General features: G+C 37.2%; 3 protein-coding genes across 12 annotated transcripts in view; 2 read left to right on the forward strand and 1 right to left on the reverse strand.

The window, feature by feature from the left end:
- Window positions 1–605: 605 nt before the first annotated feature.
- On the forward strand, window positions 606–8729 carry LOC134819635 (uncharacterized). Of its 2 annotated transcripts, none has more exons than XM_063829680.1 (15): window positions 606–894; window positions 1107–1197; window positions 1734–1871; window positions 3489–3603; window positions 3932–4071; window positions 4310–4495; window positions 5679–5791; window positions 5990–6082; window positions 6276–6378; window positions 6530–6659; window positions 7053–7179; window positions 7335–7426; window positions 7822–7880; window positions 8133–8232; window positions 8423–8729. In XM_063829680.1, exons 1-15 carry the CDS (start codon window positions 889–891, stop codon window positions 8463–8465), a joined length of 1536 nt encoding a protein of 511 aa, XP_063685750.1. In that variant the 5' UTR covers window positions 606–888; the 3' UTR covers window positions 8466–8729. The 2 variants fall into 2 exon arrangements, with proteins under 2 accessions (XP_063685750.1, XP_063685751.1); XM_063829681.1 differs by having other exon boundaries at window positions 746–894; window positions 8133–8183.
- A 274-nt stretch (window positions 8730–9003) lies between these two features.
- Window positions 9004–18101, reverse strand: part of LOC134819633 (vinculin-like) — a 40632-nt gene continuing 31534 nt past the window's right edge. For 5 of the 9 annotated variants that reach the window (XM_063829677.1, XM_063829672.1, XM_063829678.1 and 2 more), the window contains 4 exons: window positions 12700–12735; window positions 10498–10586; window positions 10138–10269; window positions 9004–9569 (listed from right to left, as the gene is read on the reverse strand). In XM_063829677.1, coding sequence (XP_063685747.1) covers window positions 9412–9569; window positions 10138–10269; window positions 10498–10586; window positions 12700–12735 — 415 coding nt within the window. In that variant the 3' untranslated portion in view covers window positions 9004–9411. Of the gene's footprint in view, window positions 9570–10137; window positions 10270–10497; window positions 10587–12522; window positions 12547–12699; window positions 12736–18101 lie in introns of all 9 variants that reach the window. The other 4 variants (XM_063829674.1, XM_063829675.1, XM_063829669.1 and 1 more) reach the window with 1 other exon arrangement.
- LOC134819636 (uncharacterized) lies at window positions 14265–17882 on the forward strand. Its single transcript, XM_063829682.1, has 8 exons — window positions 14265–14374; window positions 14578–14752; window positions 14855–14951; window positions 15093–15258; window positions 15411–15582; window positions 15720–15845; window positions 16007–16209; window positions 17329–17882. The coding sequence occupies exons 1-8, from the start codon at window positions 14323–14325 to the stop codon at window positions 17535–17537; spliced, it is 1200 nt and encodes a 399-aa protein (XP_063685752.1). The 5' UTR covers window positions 14265–14322; the 3' UTR covers window positions 17538–17882.

An 18101-nucleotide genomic window follows, 5' to 3' on the forward strand; every position in this document is an offset into this window, starting at 1 on the left:
ATGATCATATTTTGATTATTATTAACAATTTGTAGAATAATCTAAAAGACTCTGGGCAATGGCTTTATTTTTGGTCGATTTAGATCTTTGTTGCAACAATTTGCTTTATATAAAAAGTCAATTTTCTTGCCCATTAATCAGTAAAGGCTGAGGAGGCAAGAATATAAGCGAATGATTAAAGTTAAACGTTTCATGTTAATTTGATATGCTATAATCAGTTTAGTGAATCAGAATACCATGTAAATTTGAATGGAGAGAATGAACTGACTTATCTAACCACAAATGCCACCCAACTTCACCAATTTAAACGCTGCAAATTCGTTTGCATGCTCTCCACAGGGCAAATGCTAGCTGCTAAGCTACTCTACTCCCTATTGATCCCGGGACGGCCAATAGCAGTATCCGGTTTCTCCCTCGTGACTAATTAAACTCAATACAATTGCTTGTCGAAGTCACACGATCAAAATGTGCTGTATTCCATATAATACTATGCTACAATTGTTTTAAATGTTTCTCAGCTCGCAAGCACAATCCGCATGGATTGTTTATCTAAAGGAATACCGCTGCCGAACGGCTGGAAGGTTTTCGTCATCGCAACACCCGACAGCGCCCCTTATAACTTTGTAAGTAAACAACCCAAACCCTCCTTTATAAAAGGGTGCTAACGCGTGAGTGTGCGTGAGTACTCACGCGTTATTTTTAGTTAACCAGTGTTAACACCGTTAGAGCCACGCAAGACCCGCTTGTGCAACTGCGTGATAACAGATGCTTGTTACCGAGCTCCTTAGCCCGTGTTTATCATTCGAAATGCTCACAATGGTCATAGCTTTTCTCACTTCGTGGCTCTAATCTGTTTGTTTTTTTGCGAGCACCGTTTCTTTCTACAATATGGAGGTAAAGTTGTGCGTCTGTCCGTAGGAGTTTTGATCGTGTAGTCGGCTTTATTTTTGATAAATGAGGATGAAGGGAATGAAGCTAAACTCCCATGCATCCACCGGCACCATCGTTTAGTTCATCGTTTAACATTTTATTTGTTAAATATATGAACCCATTGCCCCCAAGGCCTAATTATTAGAGATTGTACTTAACATAAATTTTACTCGCAGGTTGCACCAGAACTTGTAAGCAAGCTCAACTATGGGACTTCGAACCAGCTCGAAGCCGTTGCTAAACGGGTCAAGGCAAGCAAAGAAATCGGTGAGTAAGTGCTCTGAAGCACACGCTTTTATAGTTTGAGAAGCAGGTTTTCTATAACACTTTCATATGAATCTCTTTAGTGTGAATTCAATCACGCGTAAAAAGGGAGGCTCTTACTTTGAGCGCTGCAAATTATTGATGTTTCTAAATTTAGCTCAATAAATGCAAAGTTGCTGCTAAAAGCATGAAAGTTGAAATATGATGTGCTTAAATTTAAAAGCTATGCATCGCTGCAGTTCAAACTAAAAGTAACAAATGCTGAACAATTTAACTCAATTTCAAGCAGTAATAGTTTGCAAAAACGATCGCTTGGCACAAATGGTAAACTTGATTTTTATTAGACACCGTTGAAGTTAAGAACACGATTTGTTTTCAAATAGAATCACTTCAGTTCTTCTGCCTCCTGCAACTAATAACTTGAATGACGTCACCCCACATGACATGACGTCACCCCACGAGACATGACGTCACACCACGTGACATGACGTCACACCACGTGATATAATTATAAATTGTAACCACGATATTACTCTCAGGAGTGAACATAGTTCGGGAGCACCCCTACTACAGCAGACTGCCAAACTGCAGGATGGAAGAAAAGATAAAAGAGGTGGAAAGCAAACTAACTAACCAAAAATACGCTGCTCTTCACTCTTCCATGTTAAAGTCTAAAGGTACGAGTGATGTGATCAGTGTTGTCAAAAGATGCAACAAAATATAACAAAGTGTGCAGAGTGGCTAAATTAATGTTTCTAATTTGTGGACGTGAAGTTAATAGATCAGATAATCTGAACAATGCATTGATGAGTCATAAATTAAGTAAAACGAGTAAGTGATAAGGAAATGAACACACTTTTATGGCACACATTGTGAGGTGGCGATAACAAATGTCACCAAGTTAGGGTTTGTAGCCCAAAACTCAAAACTGGAAGTACCAGTGCACTAGGTCGGAGCAATCCCTTCACTAGAGTGAGCGGTAAAGTGATACAAATACAAGAAACGGGGTTGAATTTGATATAGATTAGCGTGTTCTTGATCTAACAGTAACACATTGCCAAAATAAGAATACAATGAAAATGCAAAGAGTCGGTAAAATTATAATTAAAATTAGATGACAATAGTCCAACACAGCGATTAGGTGTTAACAGCTAAACCTGTGAATATAAACGTCACCGTTATTATCATCTCGAATATAACCGGAGGAGGAAAACTCCTAACTTTTTCATTGCTTCTGTTAGTCACGTAAATATTCTAACGGTCACGGATCTGTAAATGTTACAACACGCGGTGCCGAGTTAACCGCTCTACAGGGCTTCACGGCTAGGATTTAGGGCACATATTTGAATATTCTGATATTACTATTAGTATGTATTTCGTAATAATAAAAGATTTAAGTTGAGTAGAGATTTAACAAAGAAATTTATTGAATTTTAGGCGTCGTGTGATCTTTCTATTCTTATCATCTTGATCTATCATTTGTATGTGTAAAATAACCATTATTACTTTAGACGGCCGTAAAAGGTCTGCAAGAGATCAATTGTTTGTTCGCTGGAATCAGATTTGCAAATGCTGTGCTTGTCGAAAATATTGAAAACATCGCAATTATTTTGCCAATTCTGCTAAATTCAACTCCGTTGTGGATACCTGCATATCAAAATCGAGCATCTTTTGAAATATTGTCTTTTAAATCTTCCAGTACAGTGATCAATGCCGGTAGTCCAGAATCGAGTGAAATTTTTGTGAAACTTTAAATCATGGAGGCGAAATATTAATAACATTATATTACATAATGCATATTATACTGACATGAACTGACGCCATGAAGTTGGAAAAATGCGTGCGATTGATGTCGCCATTCGTCAATTGAGCTTATTGATTTAGTGACCACACAAAAATCGGCCTCCTATGAAACAAATTTGTAGGAATGAGGTGGCATCATGTATATGTAGAACAAACAGAATTATTATTATTTATTATCAAAACGCAATTTTTCAATTAAGAAATTATAACCACACCAATCAACAGTTGTGGCCACCAAACAATAAGAAATGGATATGTAAGGCGTTGTACAAATGGAAATTTGCAAAACGAGCTTGGCCACTTAGGTACGTTTAACTCATGATAAGCATATCGATTTGACTTGTTGCAAATAATAATATGAGATGATACCGCTATTCAAGATATTCAAGCGATTCTAGAAATGATTTCCAATCGACAACACAATAGTTACCGACGAAAACTAACTCGTTTTTTGTAAAACCTTAAACTGTTAAAGTTGAACGATTCCTCAGATTGTTTGAAGGACTGTATCAAACGAACTGATGAGAGTGACGCAAGTCTGCAAGATGCTAACCATGTTTACAACGAACTCCTGCCCATACTCAACAATATCTGCAAAGTTTACAGGTTTACTTAAACAGAACTGAACTTATAAGTTGATATTAGCCTATCCATTCTATGACATCATTGTTAGTGAGTACATGGTCGTTACACGGTTGAGGTTGTCATCGATCAGACTATGAAAATCTTTAGTCTACTGGAGTTTGTCCAACATTTTATAGGCTGACTCAGCTGATTAAAGTTTAACACATTGACATATTTTATATTTATAAATCCTCTAGCCTTACTGGGTGGCGCCTAGCCTGTCATTCCGCCGTATCTTCAATCTGGATATGTTTATGAACAAAAAAAGCTTAAGGTCCCCAGGTAACCTTAACCTACTCACGTTTTTCAGCAATCCGTTGATACTGTCAGACCGATGTGCTCAACTGATCAAGAAATTTCACGAATGCTGGGACTCTCGACATAATCATTTAAAAAACTTCGAAATGATCGACGCTGAGGCAATGCTGGCAGAAGGAATCAAATATTTAGGTTTGTAATTATTACAGTCGTTAGACTTTACAATTATATTTTGGTAATGATAGTATAGAGGAACTCTGTGAGTGCATAATATAAGGTCATTTGATGAAATTGGCAACACTTTTATTATTTGATCCATTTAAAACCAAATTCTAGTAATCTAGCTTTGGGAAACAACTCAAATAATAACAGTAGTTCACTACTTTTATTCTAAAACTTCGAACAATAAAATCTATGTTCATTCTTCCAGAGTCGGCAGTAAAAGCTGGATCGGACGAAGCTGAACTAGCAGTATCGGAAGTCATCACCGAGGACACAAAGAAATATCTCAAAAACTTCGAAGACAAAGTAGCTCAAGTAGATAAATTCTCGCAAGACAGCATCAAGGATTATGGCAACCATGACTTGAAATTGAAGGAAGACCTCAAAACTTTAGGTTCGTCAACTCTTGCGAGGTTTGGGCTTTAAAGCTTTAATAAACTGTGGATTCTTTCATACTGTTAGATCATATTTAGACATAACTTTATAGTTTATACATTCGGTAATATTTTAAAGTTAACGGAAACTAATTATGTGAGCATGACTCGTGAGTTGTCTTGTACTAAGAGCTTCAGAGTAAGTTGAGAAACTGGTGACATATGCCAGAGCTACTGAGTACTCATGAAATTAAATGAATTGTGGTGCGTGGAAGCCACGTATCATATCAGCTTTGTTTTACAAATAAACTTTACTAATAAACTTTTAAACCACAATATAATATCTTCAAATTGATCGAGATAGACACTAGGATAAAACAAAGTTTGTCCTAGGAAGCTCACAAATTTTACAATTATCGCCATAAGATCGAGATGAAACAAAAATGTCACAACAAAAAGAACAAAATAAAATATGCTGACCGGAAAACGATCGTCGGAGGGAACATTAACTATATCAACCCATACTCTTGTCATTACAGAGTCATGCGGTGAGAGAAAGAAATATTTGTGAAGGAGCAGTGATATATGCAAGGAGCCGACCTGTTCAACTGATTAATTTGTCTGAGCTTGCCAATTAACATCGGGAGATTGAATCTTTTCTGGGAGAGGTATTCGGTGATTTAACGTGTACAGGAAGCAAGCATGAACTATTCAACTCAATCTCATGATCCTGATCATTCATGTCGAGTATTATCGTTGGCAAAGGATCAACGTTCATTTACCTACTTAAGTCATGCAATAAGACGAGTTTAATGTTTTCATTAATTTAGATCTGTCCGTGGTTAATCGGAGTTTACTTTAATGCCACCCAAGAGAATTATTATTCTGAGACGAGTATGTTGTCGATATTGCGGGGATTAGTGATTAAATCACTGATAGATGATCAAGTTAAACCTTTAGCTTTAAACGTTAAAGTTGTGGCGATCTAAAAATAATAAAAATCCAGCCAGGATCAATGTTATTTGTTACAAATTTAACAATCTCTCCCGTCGAACCTAAAACACGTACTTTTAAAGTAATTGATAAATCCGCTTCATCCTCATCCTCATTTAGTGAATACCAAACATATTTGTCAGATAAACAAAATTATAGAGCCCGATCAGGAAGTGCAGGTCTCTGAATAATTTAATATTTCACTTTCAGATGCTGTTCTGAACGCTGAGAAGGCAGCACACGAAAACTCAACGAGCAAACACCAGAACAACTCATCGACACTCCGGGAGAAGATAAAAACCAACCACGAGAAACAGGAAGAGGTATAGCGAATGATAGTCTGACTTGTTCATTCGAAATTGAGGAGCTATTATGCTGTTGAAACTAATGTTATCAAACGATAAAAATCAACTTTAAACCTCGATCGAGTCAACAACAAATCAATGAACGAATCTTGAACAAAAGAAGTTATAGACATAGTTTGTTCGGGGGTTTGCTAATTGATCCATTTTAAATTACAGTTAAGGAGACAGTTGAAGATTTTAGAAGACGAAGAAAGATCATTGTTGGATGAGAACGATAAGGAGAACGAGTCGCACAAAAACAACACAAAGGTTCGTGGCACACAAAGCGTTTTATATTTTATATAACTCGGAGGTTCTGATCACTATCAGTGATCTAAATCATATGATCAAAACGTACACAAGTCAAAAGTGTCCTTCATGACTGATGACTTATCGGTGAGTAAAATTTGAATCAAACTCGTGAGTAAATGAGTATCCTTATTTGTAAAAACATCATTCTCAGAACTACCACACTAAACGAGACGGCCTCCTCATGACCAAAAGTAACTTTATGAGACTGAAGAACGCTTCTGAGGGCTGCAATGACATCATGGGAAAAATACAAGGTATTTAAATATAACATCATTAATGACTTGAGACTTAGTATGTTTAAAATCTCTTTTTAGACAAGCATGATTTGAGATTATTATGCATATGAAGCTTTCATGATGTAACAAAATCTACCAAATCATTACTAAACATGCCCATCCGTCTCAGCGGCGAGCAACGATTTATCTCAATGCTGTATCAAGACAAAGAAGAACACAAATCAACTGATGATGGAGACACATAGAGCTGCCTTTGAAAGATACAGAGATGCTCTGGTTATGCTCATCGTTACTTACAGGTACAAATTCAAACATAATGATAATAATATACATATGCTAATATTAATAATGTAATCTTCCCGTGTCATCAGAAATTTATATAACTGAACCAGAAGTTTTGCTTTTGGGTTGTCTCAGGCAGTATTTACCTATCATCACTTGAGGTTATCAGTGCACATGATTTGAGGAATCTAGAGCATACCATTACGTCACGCACATGGAACCCAAACAAGTTACCAACTACTACTACTACTTCTAGGTTGGAAATAAGTCCGATCTACATCAGATAACCCATCACCAGTTACACCAGTAATAGTAGTGTCACTATTTACAGGACGCAACATCAGGTGTAAAAGTAAAAATTCACAATATAAATGGAATTAATATAACTCAAACTGTTCCCAAATCCTCAGAGTGCAGATAAGGGATAGCAAAATGAACATCGACTACCTTCAAGAACAGCTGGATAAGCTGAAGATCGATCTGGAGAAGGCTGTACAGGGTGCATTGAATGTTGTTGTGGAACAAAAGAGGGCAGAGGTAAAATCTTACAATATTTACAACTATAAAAAGTTACAACCTGTTATTATAATCACGGTAAACTGATCGAGGAATCGAAGAATTCAAAATAAGGTATCCTCCATGACCGTCGCAAATATTTATCTTGATTAGTGACTAAAATCTGTATGATTCAGGTGACAAGATATCAGCGGGCACTGGTCCAACAAAAGGACATTATCAAGGCTTCCCAAGACAGAGTCGAGAAGTTGGAGGACGATCTTACCAAGTATGTCCGTTATTTGTTATTATATTATCAGTAACTGTGGATAATATAAGTTAGCAAAGCATCATGCCCATGGGCGACAGCAGAACAAGGGCTACAGTGACATCATGTTTATGGTACGGATATGGTTATCTATACTACAGCTTCAACTGATAGTGAGATATCGCACTGGTGGTTTAGATTCTGTGGACTCTTGGCCATTGGCCAATAGGACAAAAAGATCTAATATCTTAATATAGAAGCATAGGTGACGCCTGAAAGTCGATATAGTAGTTTTCTGTACTTATAGTTATACTTATAGTATTAGTAAACACTAAACTCCAAATGTTCACTAAATTCTTAATGAGGTATCCCTCATAATGAATGTTAAACTTAACCTCAACAACGCACTTTTACAGGTGTGATAAGGAACTGGACAACAGACACAGCGTAAAACCAGAGGGTGTTAACGAATTGTGTAAGTTACTTCAACTTACTAAACAAATATAACTATATAATAAAATCAACGATTGCAAATCTACATTTCACAGATATCCAAACAAAGTGGCAATACTCCAACGCATCAATGCGAACTATATCGCTAAATCTTGTGACACATGAAATGCCGTGATGCAATAAAACGTGGAGCCCGTACAACTACCATCTTATCACTAATCACAAGATCAGTTATCAGTAACCGACCGCACACCCTCAACTCTCATTTCCTCAGACAAAAAGAGAGTAGACACGATCGAAACACGGTGGAAGAGCGACGGAATAGGTAATGATCACATTCAGAAGCTCAGTCTGCTTCCTGATCCAGAACTGAGGTAAAATATTGGGGCTATCGTGAGGGAGGTGTAACACACATGTGATATCGCAATTTCCGTATTTAATAAGGTCCTCATAACTATATAATAAGTTGTGGTTCATGAACTGACACATGAACGCTTCGATCATCAAAAATCAAACTGTCTTGATTGTGTTCTTACTCCAATCCTCACTTATATCACTTCTCAGAGGCGACACTATAAGAAGTCTGGAACCAGTTAAAACGAGTTGATTCCCTAGATCACGTGATATCTGAGACCACGTGACAGTAGTGATAACCTGATTAACTAGAATTGAGGAACTATTGATCTTTCCTAGATAAACACACGCTAGTTATGAAATCATAATTCGGTCTATCTTTGCTGCTACGGCCTTTTCATGATACGTTTTTTTAGGAGAAAGTAAATTTATTTTAATCTAAAGATTTCGTCAAGTTATTATTAATAAATTGTTCATGTTTAACTGTGTTAATGCTTGAAATAACTAACAAGTTGAACGCTGCATTTTTCATTTTGTAAAATCATTGCATAACAGTAACAATATAATACTTGTTAATAATTGCGTCTTTTCAAGAAATTTACTTGTTGAAATAACATCTTTGGAACACAATCATATCCTGGATAAATTTGTTAAAATAAGCCAAATTTTAATAATCAAAAATCTTAAATACAAAAAGTATCTACAGGCTACAGCAAAAGCTCACAAAAAATATTGGAATGCGAACGTACTTCATTACGTACGGATCACTTATATACGAGAATAATTTAGAGTTGATTTACAAACATTTTTGACAAATCGCTGAACATTTGTTTAATGTAGAAAGATAATTTTTTCATCTCTTCAAAGTAATCTCACTCACACTAAAAAAATAACAATGCATGAAGTTTTTGATTTTGATCTTGCTTGAAAATGAAATTGCGCAATAGAACGAAATATTTGAATATCTATAAATTTCAAAGCTAAGATTTAAACTCAAAGTGTGTTTTCAAAATTAAAAATGCACAAATTTGTATATATAATCAAAAGTTTCTCATACTCTTACCTTATAACAAAGTGAACTAATGCTGCCTTAACGACACCTTTTATCAAAAATAAATTCGTTACAAAAAATGAAAGTCTAAGAATATTCGTCGCACTACCAATTCCAGCTTGTTCCACTAATAAAGACTACCCTTGCACTACCGCTTGCGTCTGAACTGAAGGTTGTTTGCAGCCGGGTTACTAAGCATCTTGACCGAGCAGGACTCGCTCGCTCGGACTGTGTCTCTAACACTTTTCATGAGGTTCTGAGCGTTTATTGTCAGCATCTCGTCCGCTTCCACTTCAGCTGCTTCGTCTGAAAGAGAAAGTTAAAGTGAAAGTGAAAGAGAAAGTTAGAGTGATACTTATTGACTATGCTGAGGCTTTACACCGAGAAAACAAGTCAGCGTGGGAATATTAATTCCTTTCTCTCCGATCTAACGACACACTAGCACATAAAATACTCAACAGATGTTGTAAGTTGTGCAACGTTTCTGTAACCCACTACTATCTATTAGTCCTTTAGCTCCTGCGGAACATTATCATTCGGCCTTAAATCTCACACCACCTTTCACACACTTTACTGAATGTTAAGCCTCAAAGGCCAATAAGACTAAAACTGATCCCAAAATGATTGGTTGCATCAGAAAGTGATATCCTTGAGATCTAAAACTGAGATTGACAACACGGTGCACCTTCGCACTGCCTCAAAAACTAGCTATAGCCCCTTGGCAGTGATCCAGGGTTTGCTGAGCCGCGTGCACACTAGTCGTGCACACTAGTCATATTGGTCCTGCTCAGATGTTTCTGAAGATGAAAAACACCAACTGACTTGTGTTACTCTAAAACCTATTATTTATTTTTAACAATATTTCCAAACTAACTGTATTTGCCACTGGCTGATGCCTTGACGGAGGCGATGATGTTGAGCTGTTGAGATAACATTCCAATAGGTTCCATGCTGTTCGCTAGACTCATCACTAGTCTCTTATCAGGACAGTTCTTACTGATCATCGCTGAGGGGAGGAGGTGATAGACGGGTCTTAGAATCCTAGAATGTGTCAGTTATGGATTTATGAACACAAAGATAAGAATCATTCTTAAAGAATGGTCTGGACTCGGGTCCTTTGGTTTCAGTCACAAGCTGGTGGAAACTGTTATAACAGCGATGAGTCAAGATCACGATTCTCAGTCACCACCTAGAAGAAAGAACATACCACATAATGTAATATACCGCAACTTACCAGCATGTTTCTGAATATTCTTCGTGAGTGCAATGATTTCTTTGCAAGTCTTTATCATGTCCGTCATCGAGCTGAACTCTGACTTCTCTCTGATTGGATTTATCATAGTTAGATGGTGCTGAGACAGCAAAGACCTTTAAACTCTCTGAATATTGAAAAGAAAGAGTTCTTATGACTGGTAATGGTTATAGTTCATGAAAAGGTTCTATGAATAGATATCATCTAAAATCGTGCTTTGAGGAACCCTTACATAGATTCAAATAATATGATATGGAGTAATTACTACTATAACTCTATAATAATGTTACATTTAAAGGATTAAAATAAAAAATTCCAGACAGTAAGGTCTTAGGAACTAAAACCGCGACAGTTCCACTTCCAGTTCCAACATCTAAGATTACAATAAATCCGCTAATGTTATACACAATAAAATTATTATTAGGAAAATTTGGGTACAAGCCAAAGTTGCTCTGCTCAGAGTCAAATCTATCAACTTGAAGATCACGCTCCTTGTATTACTTTGTGAGAGCTCCGTGAGTAAGATTTTAGGGCTAAAGGAAGTACTTCTCGGCCTTACTTCTAAAGAAAATTTCCCTGATATGAAGGTTTCTGAAATCTTCCTAGGATGGCTACGTATCTAATAAGAAAGATAATAATCGCCCCTGCGAATGACACTCAATATATATAATAAGATAATACTCACTAACTCACCGCATATCTTTAGTTGTGTAAATTGTGTTATGTTAAATTTAATGATCTACGCACACGTGCTGTTTTCGTAACGCAAATAATCACAATTGCTTTAACGGGATTTATCAATCACACAATCAATGCTTCCTTCAAAATCACTAAACATGATTCGGCTGCAATGTCTATCCAGATGTTGACATGTGCTTTTTCACGTCTAATTTTCACACTAAATCCTGACAGGTACCCAAAATCTAACGACAAAGTGCTCCTTTACACTTGCTGATTTGAAAGGCCCACACTAAGACCCAGAAAAGCCCTCACACACAAGGCCCTATTCTCACTTGGCTCACAAAAGCCCTCACACATTAGGCCCTTTCTCACTTGGCAGAGCTCCAGCTCTTGGTAAGCCCACTCGCGTGAACACTAACGCGCGTCTCAGCACTACTCATTGTCCTAGACAACGTCGCGTGTCCACTCACCTCTTCGCTACGGTACAATATTTATCATATTGATTTTTAAACACAAGGATATATCTTGTGAACTTGGCTAGTATATATCAAACATTTGACACGGAGTTGTAGAGTGAGCTATGTGCCTCGCCGGGCTAAAGTAGTGGATGTCCTTGCTGTACGGCAAGTTAAACAAGGAACTGAAACTACTAGATTCCGTACAGACTCAACTCTGCACCCATGTCAATATGTTCATTATATGCAAGCCTCTTGATTTATAATCACCGGGTCTAGTAATTGTTTAAGAGAGCTCTCTGGCAGTTACGAAACTCGAGAGACTGTGGGATACTGAAGGGAAAGGAAGCAGTTCTAACGAGCGCTTCTCAAACACAAGGATATATCTTGTGAACTTGGCTAGTATATATCAAACATTTGACACGGAGTTGTAGTGAGCTATGTGCCTCGCCGGGCTAAAGTAGTGGATGTCCTTGCTGTACGGCAAGTTAAACAAGGAACTGAAACTACTAGGTTCCGTACAGACTCAACTCTGCACCCATGTCAATATGTTCATTATATGCAAGCCTCTTGATTTATATTATGCTAAAATCTACCTATTTACCCCTTGTTCGCTAGTAACTTAATCAAATTAACTGCCAATTTTCAAAACACACATAAAAATCTGTCATGCACCCACACATCATGCTTACTGCCGTTTCACGACTACTTGTATCAGAATCATTATAACGCTACAATAATTGTATATTCAAGATATTCTTTTGTTGAATCATGGTTTAATATACAAAATTTGAAAATTTAAGAGATTGAGCTTTGAGGGAAAAGTTCCGAATCAAAGGACATATTTTGTTGTGCTAATGTTTTGACTCACCGCCCACTGCTGTCCGAATCGCCCCTTTGTTAGATCATGTTACACAAAATCTACATATTCACATACAATATACATAAAATTCACATAATCTCCACATCCAATTTTCAACATGGGAATATCATCAATTCGAATGATAATAGTTAACCCAATTAACTAGATAATAGTTTAATTACTTACTCGGTGGCACCAAGCTCCAGCATTTCACGGCGACCCCTGAAATAAATAAGAATAAGCTGACCGAATATTCAGTACGATGAACTGCACCTGTGCAAGTAAAACTAAAGGTACATGCTAAGTCAAATTGAATAAGTTTTCCGAGTCTGACAAGAAAACTTCACAACATCTGGTGGTGTAATGCTAGAGCGTAATAAAACCATTTGCATTCATACAACTTTTTGTTCCAAGCGCTCTTTTATCTTGACACTTGCACTTAGTTGTTCGGTGTGACTAAACAGGTTTATAAATATACCTGGGTCGCATTGGAAACTTATTATTCCTTAGTCACTAATTAGTTAGTGGTGTCTACAGTTGGTGTCTACAGTTGCTGCTGCTGCAACTGCAGTAACTTATAAGTCACTTTTTAGTTACTAGCTGTTTATCAATATGAGTCACAGTCAGAGTAATATACATTATACGTGTCGTGACTCGTGCATCAGCGATTCAGCTGTGGTACCGCATCAGATAAGGTCTCAGGATTGTGTCTAATAGCGACAATTTTCCAATCATACAATTTTCTAATCATTGGCGGCCTGATCCCATTAGCAAATGCAGACGTTTCTTGTTAGATTCTCTAGTTCGCCTTGATAATTTTATATTTATTTTCTCGTGCTGGTAACAAAGACCGGGTACAAACTTTCATCCTACACACTCTACATACTCTACATACTCTAACTATGGACAGGGGCAGCCATGTTTCCTGAGTTTAATACCAGCTGTATATTAGTGTTCCTACTACTTATACTTATAGTTAGTTCACCATCAGTTTACTTATAGGAGGTTGAACGGGAATTGTTAGGTTAATTTACACGACCACCTGCCCCACATTTTACCACATTTACGCATTTAGTAGGAACCAAACATGTAGATACTTTACAGTTGAGCTTTTGAACGTTTTAATATTTAATAATGTGATACTTTTCTGATATGGCTACAGACGGAGTTGTCTGATGCTAGAAGTAGACAACTGATAACGTATCCGTCATCCTGTCACCCGTGACCGGCAAAACGAGATAGGGAAGAGGAATTAGAAATAGATCATTTCCCAATTTTGGTGATCTTAAATTCCAATTCTGAAGTTGAGCACAATTCCGGAAAAATCACTGTATCTTCACATACTGCTATGTCAAATGATTTCATATCCTGTGCCGTGTTCGATGATATCACCGGCTCAACGTTTTAGTTTTTTTGTTTGTAGTCCTTTGTGAAATTTCTAAGTATGATCATTTGAATATTAAATCTAAAATTATGATTTTGGTTTTGGTATGATCTTTGGCCGAGGGTGTACGACTTCATTTCTTTAATATCCTATTGCAGTTTTTAATTTGATTTGTACTTAGTAGAACACTCCAGATTATATCGTTCATTGTCTAAAAGTAAATATTTTTACAATTGTTCGTCATGGTGAAAAATCTTCGATCTAAACTAAAAGCGTATGTAAGATGCGATGGTCTTTATTTTTACATATAAATTGGTTTATTTTAAAAAATTAGTTTGTGTAAAGTTAACATCCCTATCCGAGATTCAGGATGTGAAAAGATAAAGTACTGCCTGGAATGTAAAAGATAACGGACCTTCTCGGAGATGCGGTTGATTGTGCCAATATTGACTTTGTCACTAGTGTATGCTTTATTAGGTACAGTTTATTATGTAATTGTTCCCTGAAATATTTTAAAAAGCTCCAATTTTACTACCAGCCTACTGGCGCCCTACAATTTATTGATCATCATATATAAAGCACTTCGATAGAAAAATAAAAATGAATCAATTAATCAAAAGTCCAAATCTCCGTCTCTATTTTCTATAAGTTTTCACACTCCCCTCATTAATCACACTCAGGCAACACCAAGTGGACACCCTGCTCATCAAGAATCTGTAAGACGGACTACACCGACAAGATATCAGCGATCAACTTCACCCTGAGTTACTCCACTAAGTTTAACTTCAAGATTGTGTGGGATTTGAAGTACAGGACGGATACAGATGGAGGGTGGAAACATGTCACTGGACTTCCGTGAGACCACCAGAACTTTTAGTTTTCATACATATTCGCAAAAATTCCCTCCACGTTAGGAACTACAGTATTTCTTTATGACATTGTGTGACTACATTTCAGACTAACTTTCTCGAAGAACTCTCCCCTCTCGTTTGGTTGTCAGCCAAAGATAATGAAGGTCGATGTTCATGATGGAGACAATTCTGATTCAATTGAGGTAACATATTTTACTATCTCTGAACTTTTATGAGAATACAAGCACACTATTTCATTTCATTTCATGAGTTGTAACAGTTCAACTAATATCCTAAGATTCAACTACTTACTACTCCCCCACGTTTTACCCCACATCTTCCAGGTAAAGTTGACGAAATCTCCCGCTCTGTTTGCGTACAGTTTGGGGTCCCCCTGGAACTTTACACACGAGGTGAACCTAGAGGAGTGTGACCCAGACATAAGATTTACAGGCGTAGTGCAGAAAGTAAAATTCTACCCTCTTCTTCGTACAGACAAGATAAAATTCGGTAAAAATAATTTGATTTTCTAAGGTAATATCTAATCCTACCACTTAAATTAGAAGGAAAGGGCTGCAAATTGTGTCACTTCAATGTTTAAAGAATTCAAAAATGTTTGGTGTTATAGGGATGCATTGAATCTTGAGACTATCCTTCCACAGTTGGATTGCTATGTGAATTTAAAGAAAAAGACTTCGGAACAGTCTGCAAATTTGGTCCAAGAGGAAGAACAAAAGTGCAGTCAAAGTTGGACCTCGACCTATTGAAAACTAACCTTAACAAATACGATCAGATTAGATTTAGTGTGATGGACGGAAGAAAATTCGTGAAGATGTAAGTAAAAACTACACCTTTCATTCTGTTTTATGAGCTTAAGCATGGTAACTGATATATAAAATCCCGTTAAAATCTCCTATAAAGCTATAAGAACTCTTATCTAACAATGATTAGAAAGTTGAACTCAAATTCAGGTACATCCTATCAATAGGAGAAAACGGAGAGACCGTATCTTCGTTACCAGGGAGTTGTAAAGATTCTGAAAATAGGGCTCTTCCGAATCTTGTGAATGGAAACTATACTATCTCTTTCAATTCTGAGTTAGTGTTATTAAACCCTCATTAATAATTATTAATTAGGACAAAAATCTATGCTTTGTAGTTTTTTGAGCTTTACCTTTTGGTACCGCACTGAAAGACCACCATTAACAGAATCCATGAAATTTCCTAGCTATTGCTATCGCCTATAATTTACTTTTCAGTCCGAACGAAAGAACTACCACTCTGTCGATAGAAGTCGTTAGAAGAGGCCCCGAAAAAAACTCAGACAGCACGAACTTCACATGTGACCCGGTTTGTGAGCTTGAGGACGACAACAGCTGTTTGAAAAATAAGAGCTACACTGTTATTGTCAAGATATTGCTGAGAGACGTGATAAGTGACCTGAAAATGGAGACAAAAGAAAGTAAGTGGACCTCAGATCAAGATAGATAACACGACTCCTGTCCGACAGCGACATCTGTCCGAATCAGGGTACCAGAAAAAAACGACATCTGTCCGAAATTGTGACCTGATTTCAATACGACACATTTCCAATTAGAGACATGATCTAAACTGTTACTTGCTAAATTGTATACGTAACATGTCCAATTTGAGATATGATCTGAGCCATAGTTTACTACCACAGTTTATTTTCATTTGATGTCGATAAATTGGACAATAGTTCATAGCTCGTAGTCCATGAGGATGGATTGTGGTTGGTAGCCCCCAGAAGCCCAGGTGTCTATCTCCTCGAACAGGTTGCGGTAGAGGGTCGTCGTTTTTCCAGGAAGGAGTCCATAGAAGAGGGGGAGGTGCCAGCCGACGGGAAGAGGCCATGGACAGGGTGAGTGTGGTCAGGAGTAGGAGTGATCAGTTGTCTGTCCACGGTACGGATGCGGGCTCTGCAACCCTTTCGGAAATCCGAACATTTCCAGTAGGAGGTGTCGTCTCTTCGCTTGTCGAAGACGTATCTGAAGCCATTTAGGACAGGGTTGTCCGAGCCTTGTTTGCGTCCAGGGATAAACTGAAGATTGGTTGCCATTGTGGATTGCTATAAGTGATCTCCATACTGCTGTCCTACTCATGTCCTGTGATGTGATCGACAGCTTGTTAGGGTACGGCTAGCACGATCCTGTTCTCAACTAGTCAATCACGTATCGATGGATCAGATCTTAAGCGATCACATCAGCTTTAGAACGTCACGAGATTACCTGTGAGCTTGTGAAATACGAATGTGAACCGAAATTACAATATGATCCAAATTTCGGACAGATGTCGCCAAAAACGACTCCTGTCCGACAGCGACATCTGTCCGAAATCCCTAATTCAGCTTTCGGACAGATGTCGCTGTCGGACAGATGTCGCCCAATCCTCAAGATATTGTGACTGATAAGAATTTAATGATAATATTATATCACCTTGGCTGTGGTTCGTGGGCTGAACGATGGTAAATAACAGCATCCAACTTAAACCATCTATGAGATTAGATCATTTATAGCTGTTCAGCTGATATTATTTATAATTGCTCCCTTTTTCACCACAGGAAACTGTCCGGAAGATATGAAATGGGTGGAGGGTAGAGGGTGTCAGTGTACCACACCCCTCAGTTACCTCAACTATACTTATTGTGTGCCTTGTACCCCGGGCAAACTCTGCTCACCTCTAGGTAGGACACGTGCTTATTTTCAGATGGTTAGAAATGTTCACAGTATTTTCTATTTCCATGGAATTATAAAGTATTTCAAATCTTAATCATGTTAATATTATCCTATAATATTAAAGTATTAAATACTAATCTATGTGTGCATATTAAGTTGATAACGTTGGGATCGTTATCACTTAATTATGCCGCTAATATTATCGAATTAGTTTATCATAACATAATATTATATTAGTTAGAAGAATTTAGTTTCGTGAGAATTTAGTTTCGTAAGCATTGAAATTTTACTTTATATATAAAAAGCATTTTAATGCACTCCTTTTACTTCCGCACGATGCTGAAAAACAGAAGAACCGGATGATATGACCGTGTGTAATGTTAACTTCCAACTTCCCTCCGTCTTTGGAATGCACTCGGTATTATAAAGTAATATTAAGGTATGAGTTAGTTTAATTTTCTGTAATTTGCGAAGAATTTACGATTAGGAAATCCGATATTTTCCATGGAAAGTGTCGTTATTTTGAATACTACCCATACTCTTACAGTCAAATCTTTCATCAATAAAATATTAGAGACCTCCTATACGTCAACAGCAGATTAGCTATCAGCTCTCAGGATATGACAAAAATGCTAAATATTATGTATGCTTTTGGTTT

This window comes from Bolinopsis microptera, chromosome 8, assembly GCF_026151205.1.
Source record: "Bolinopsis microptera isolate Bmic1 chromosome 8, MBARI_Bmic_1.0, whole genome shotgun sequence".
NCBI lineage: Eukaryota > Metazoa > Ctenophora > Tentaculata > Lobata > Bolinopsidae > Bolinopsis > Bolinopsis microptera.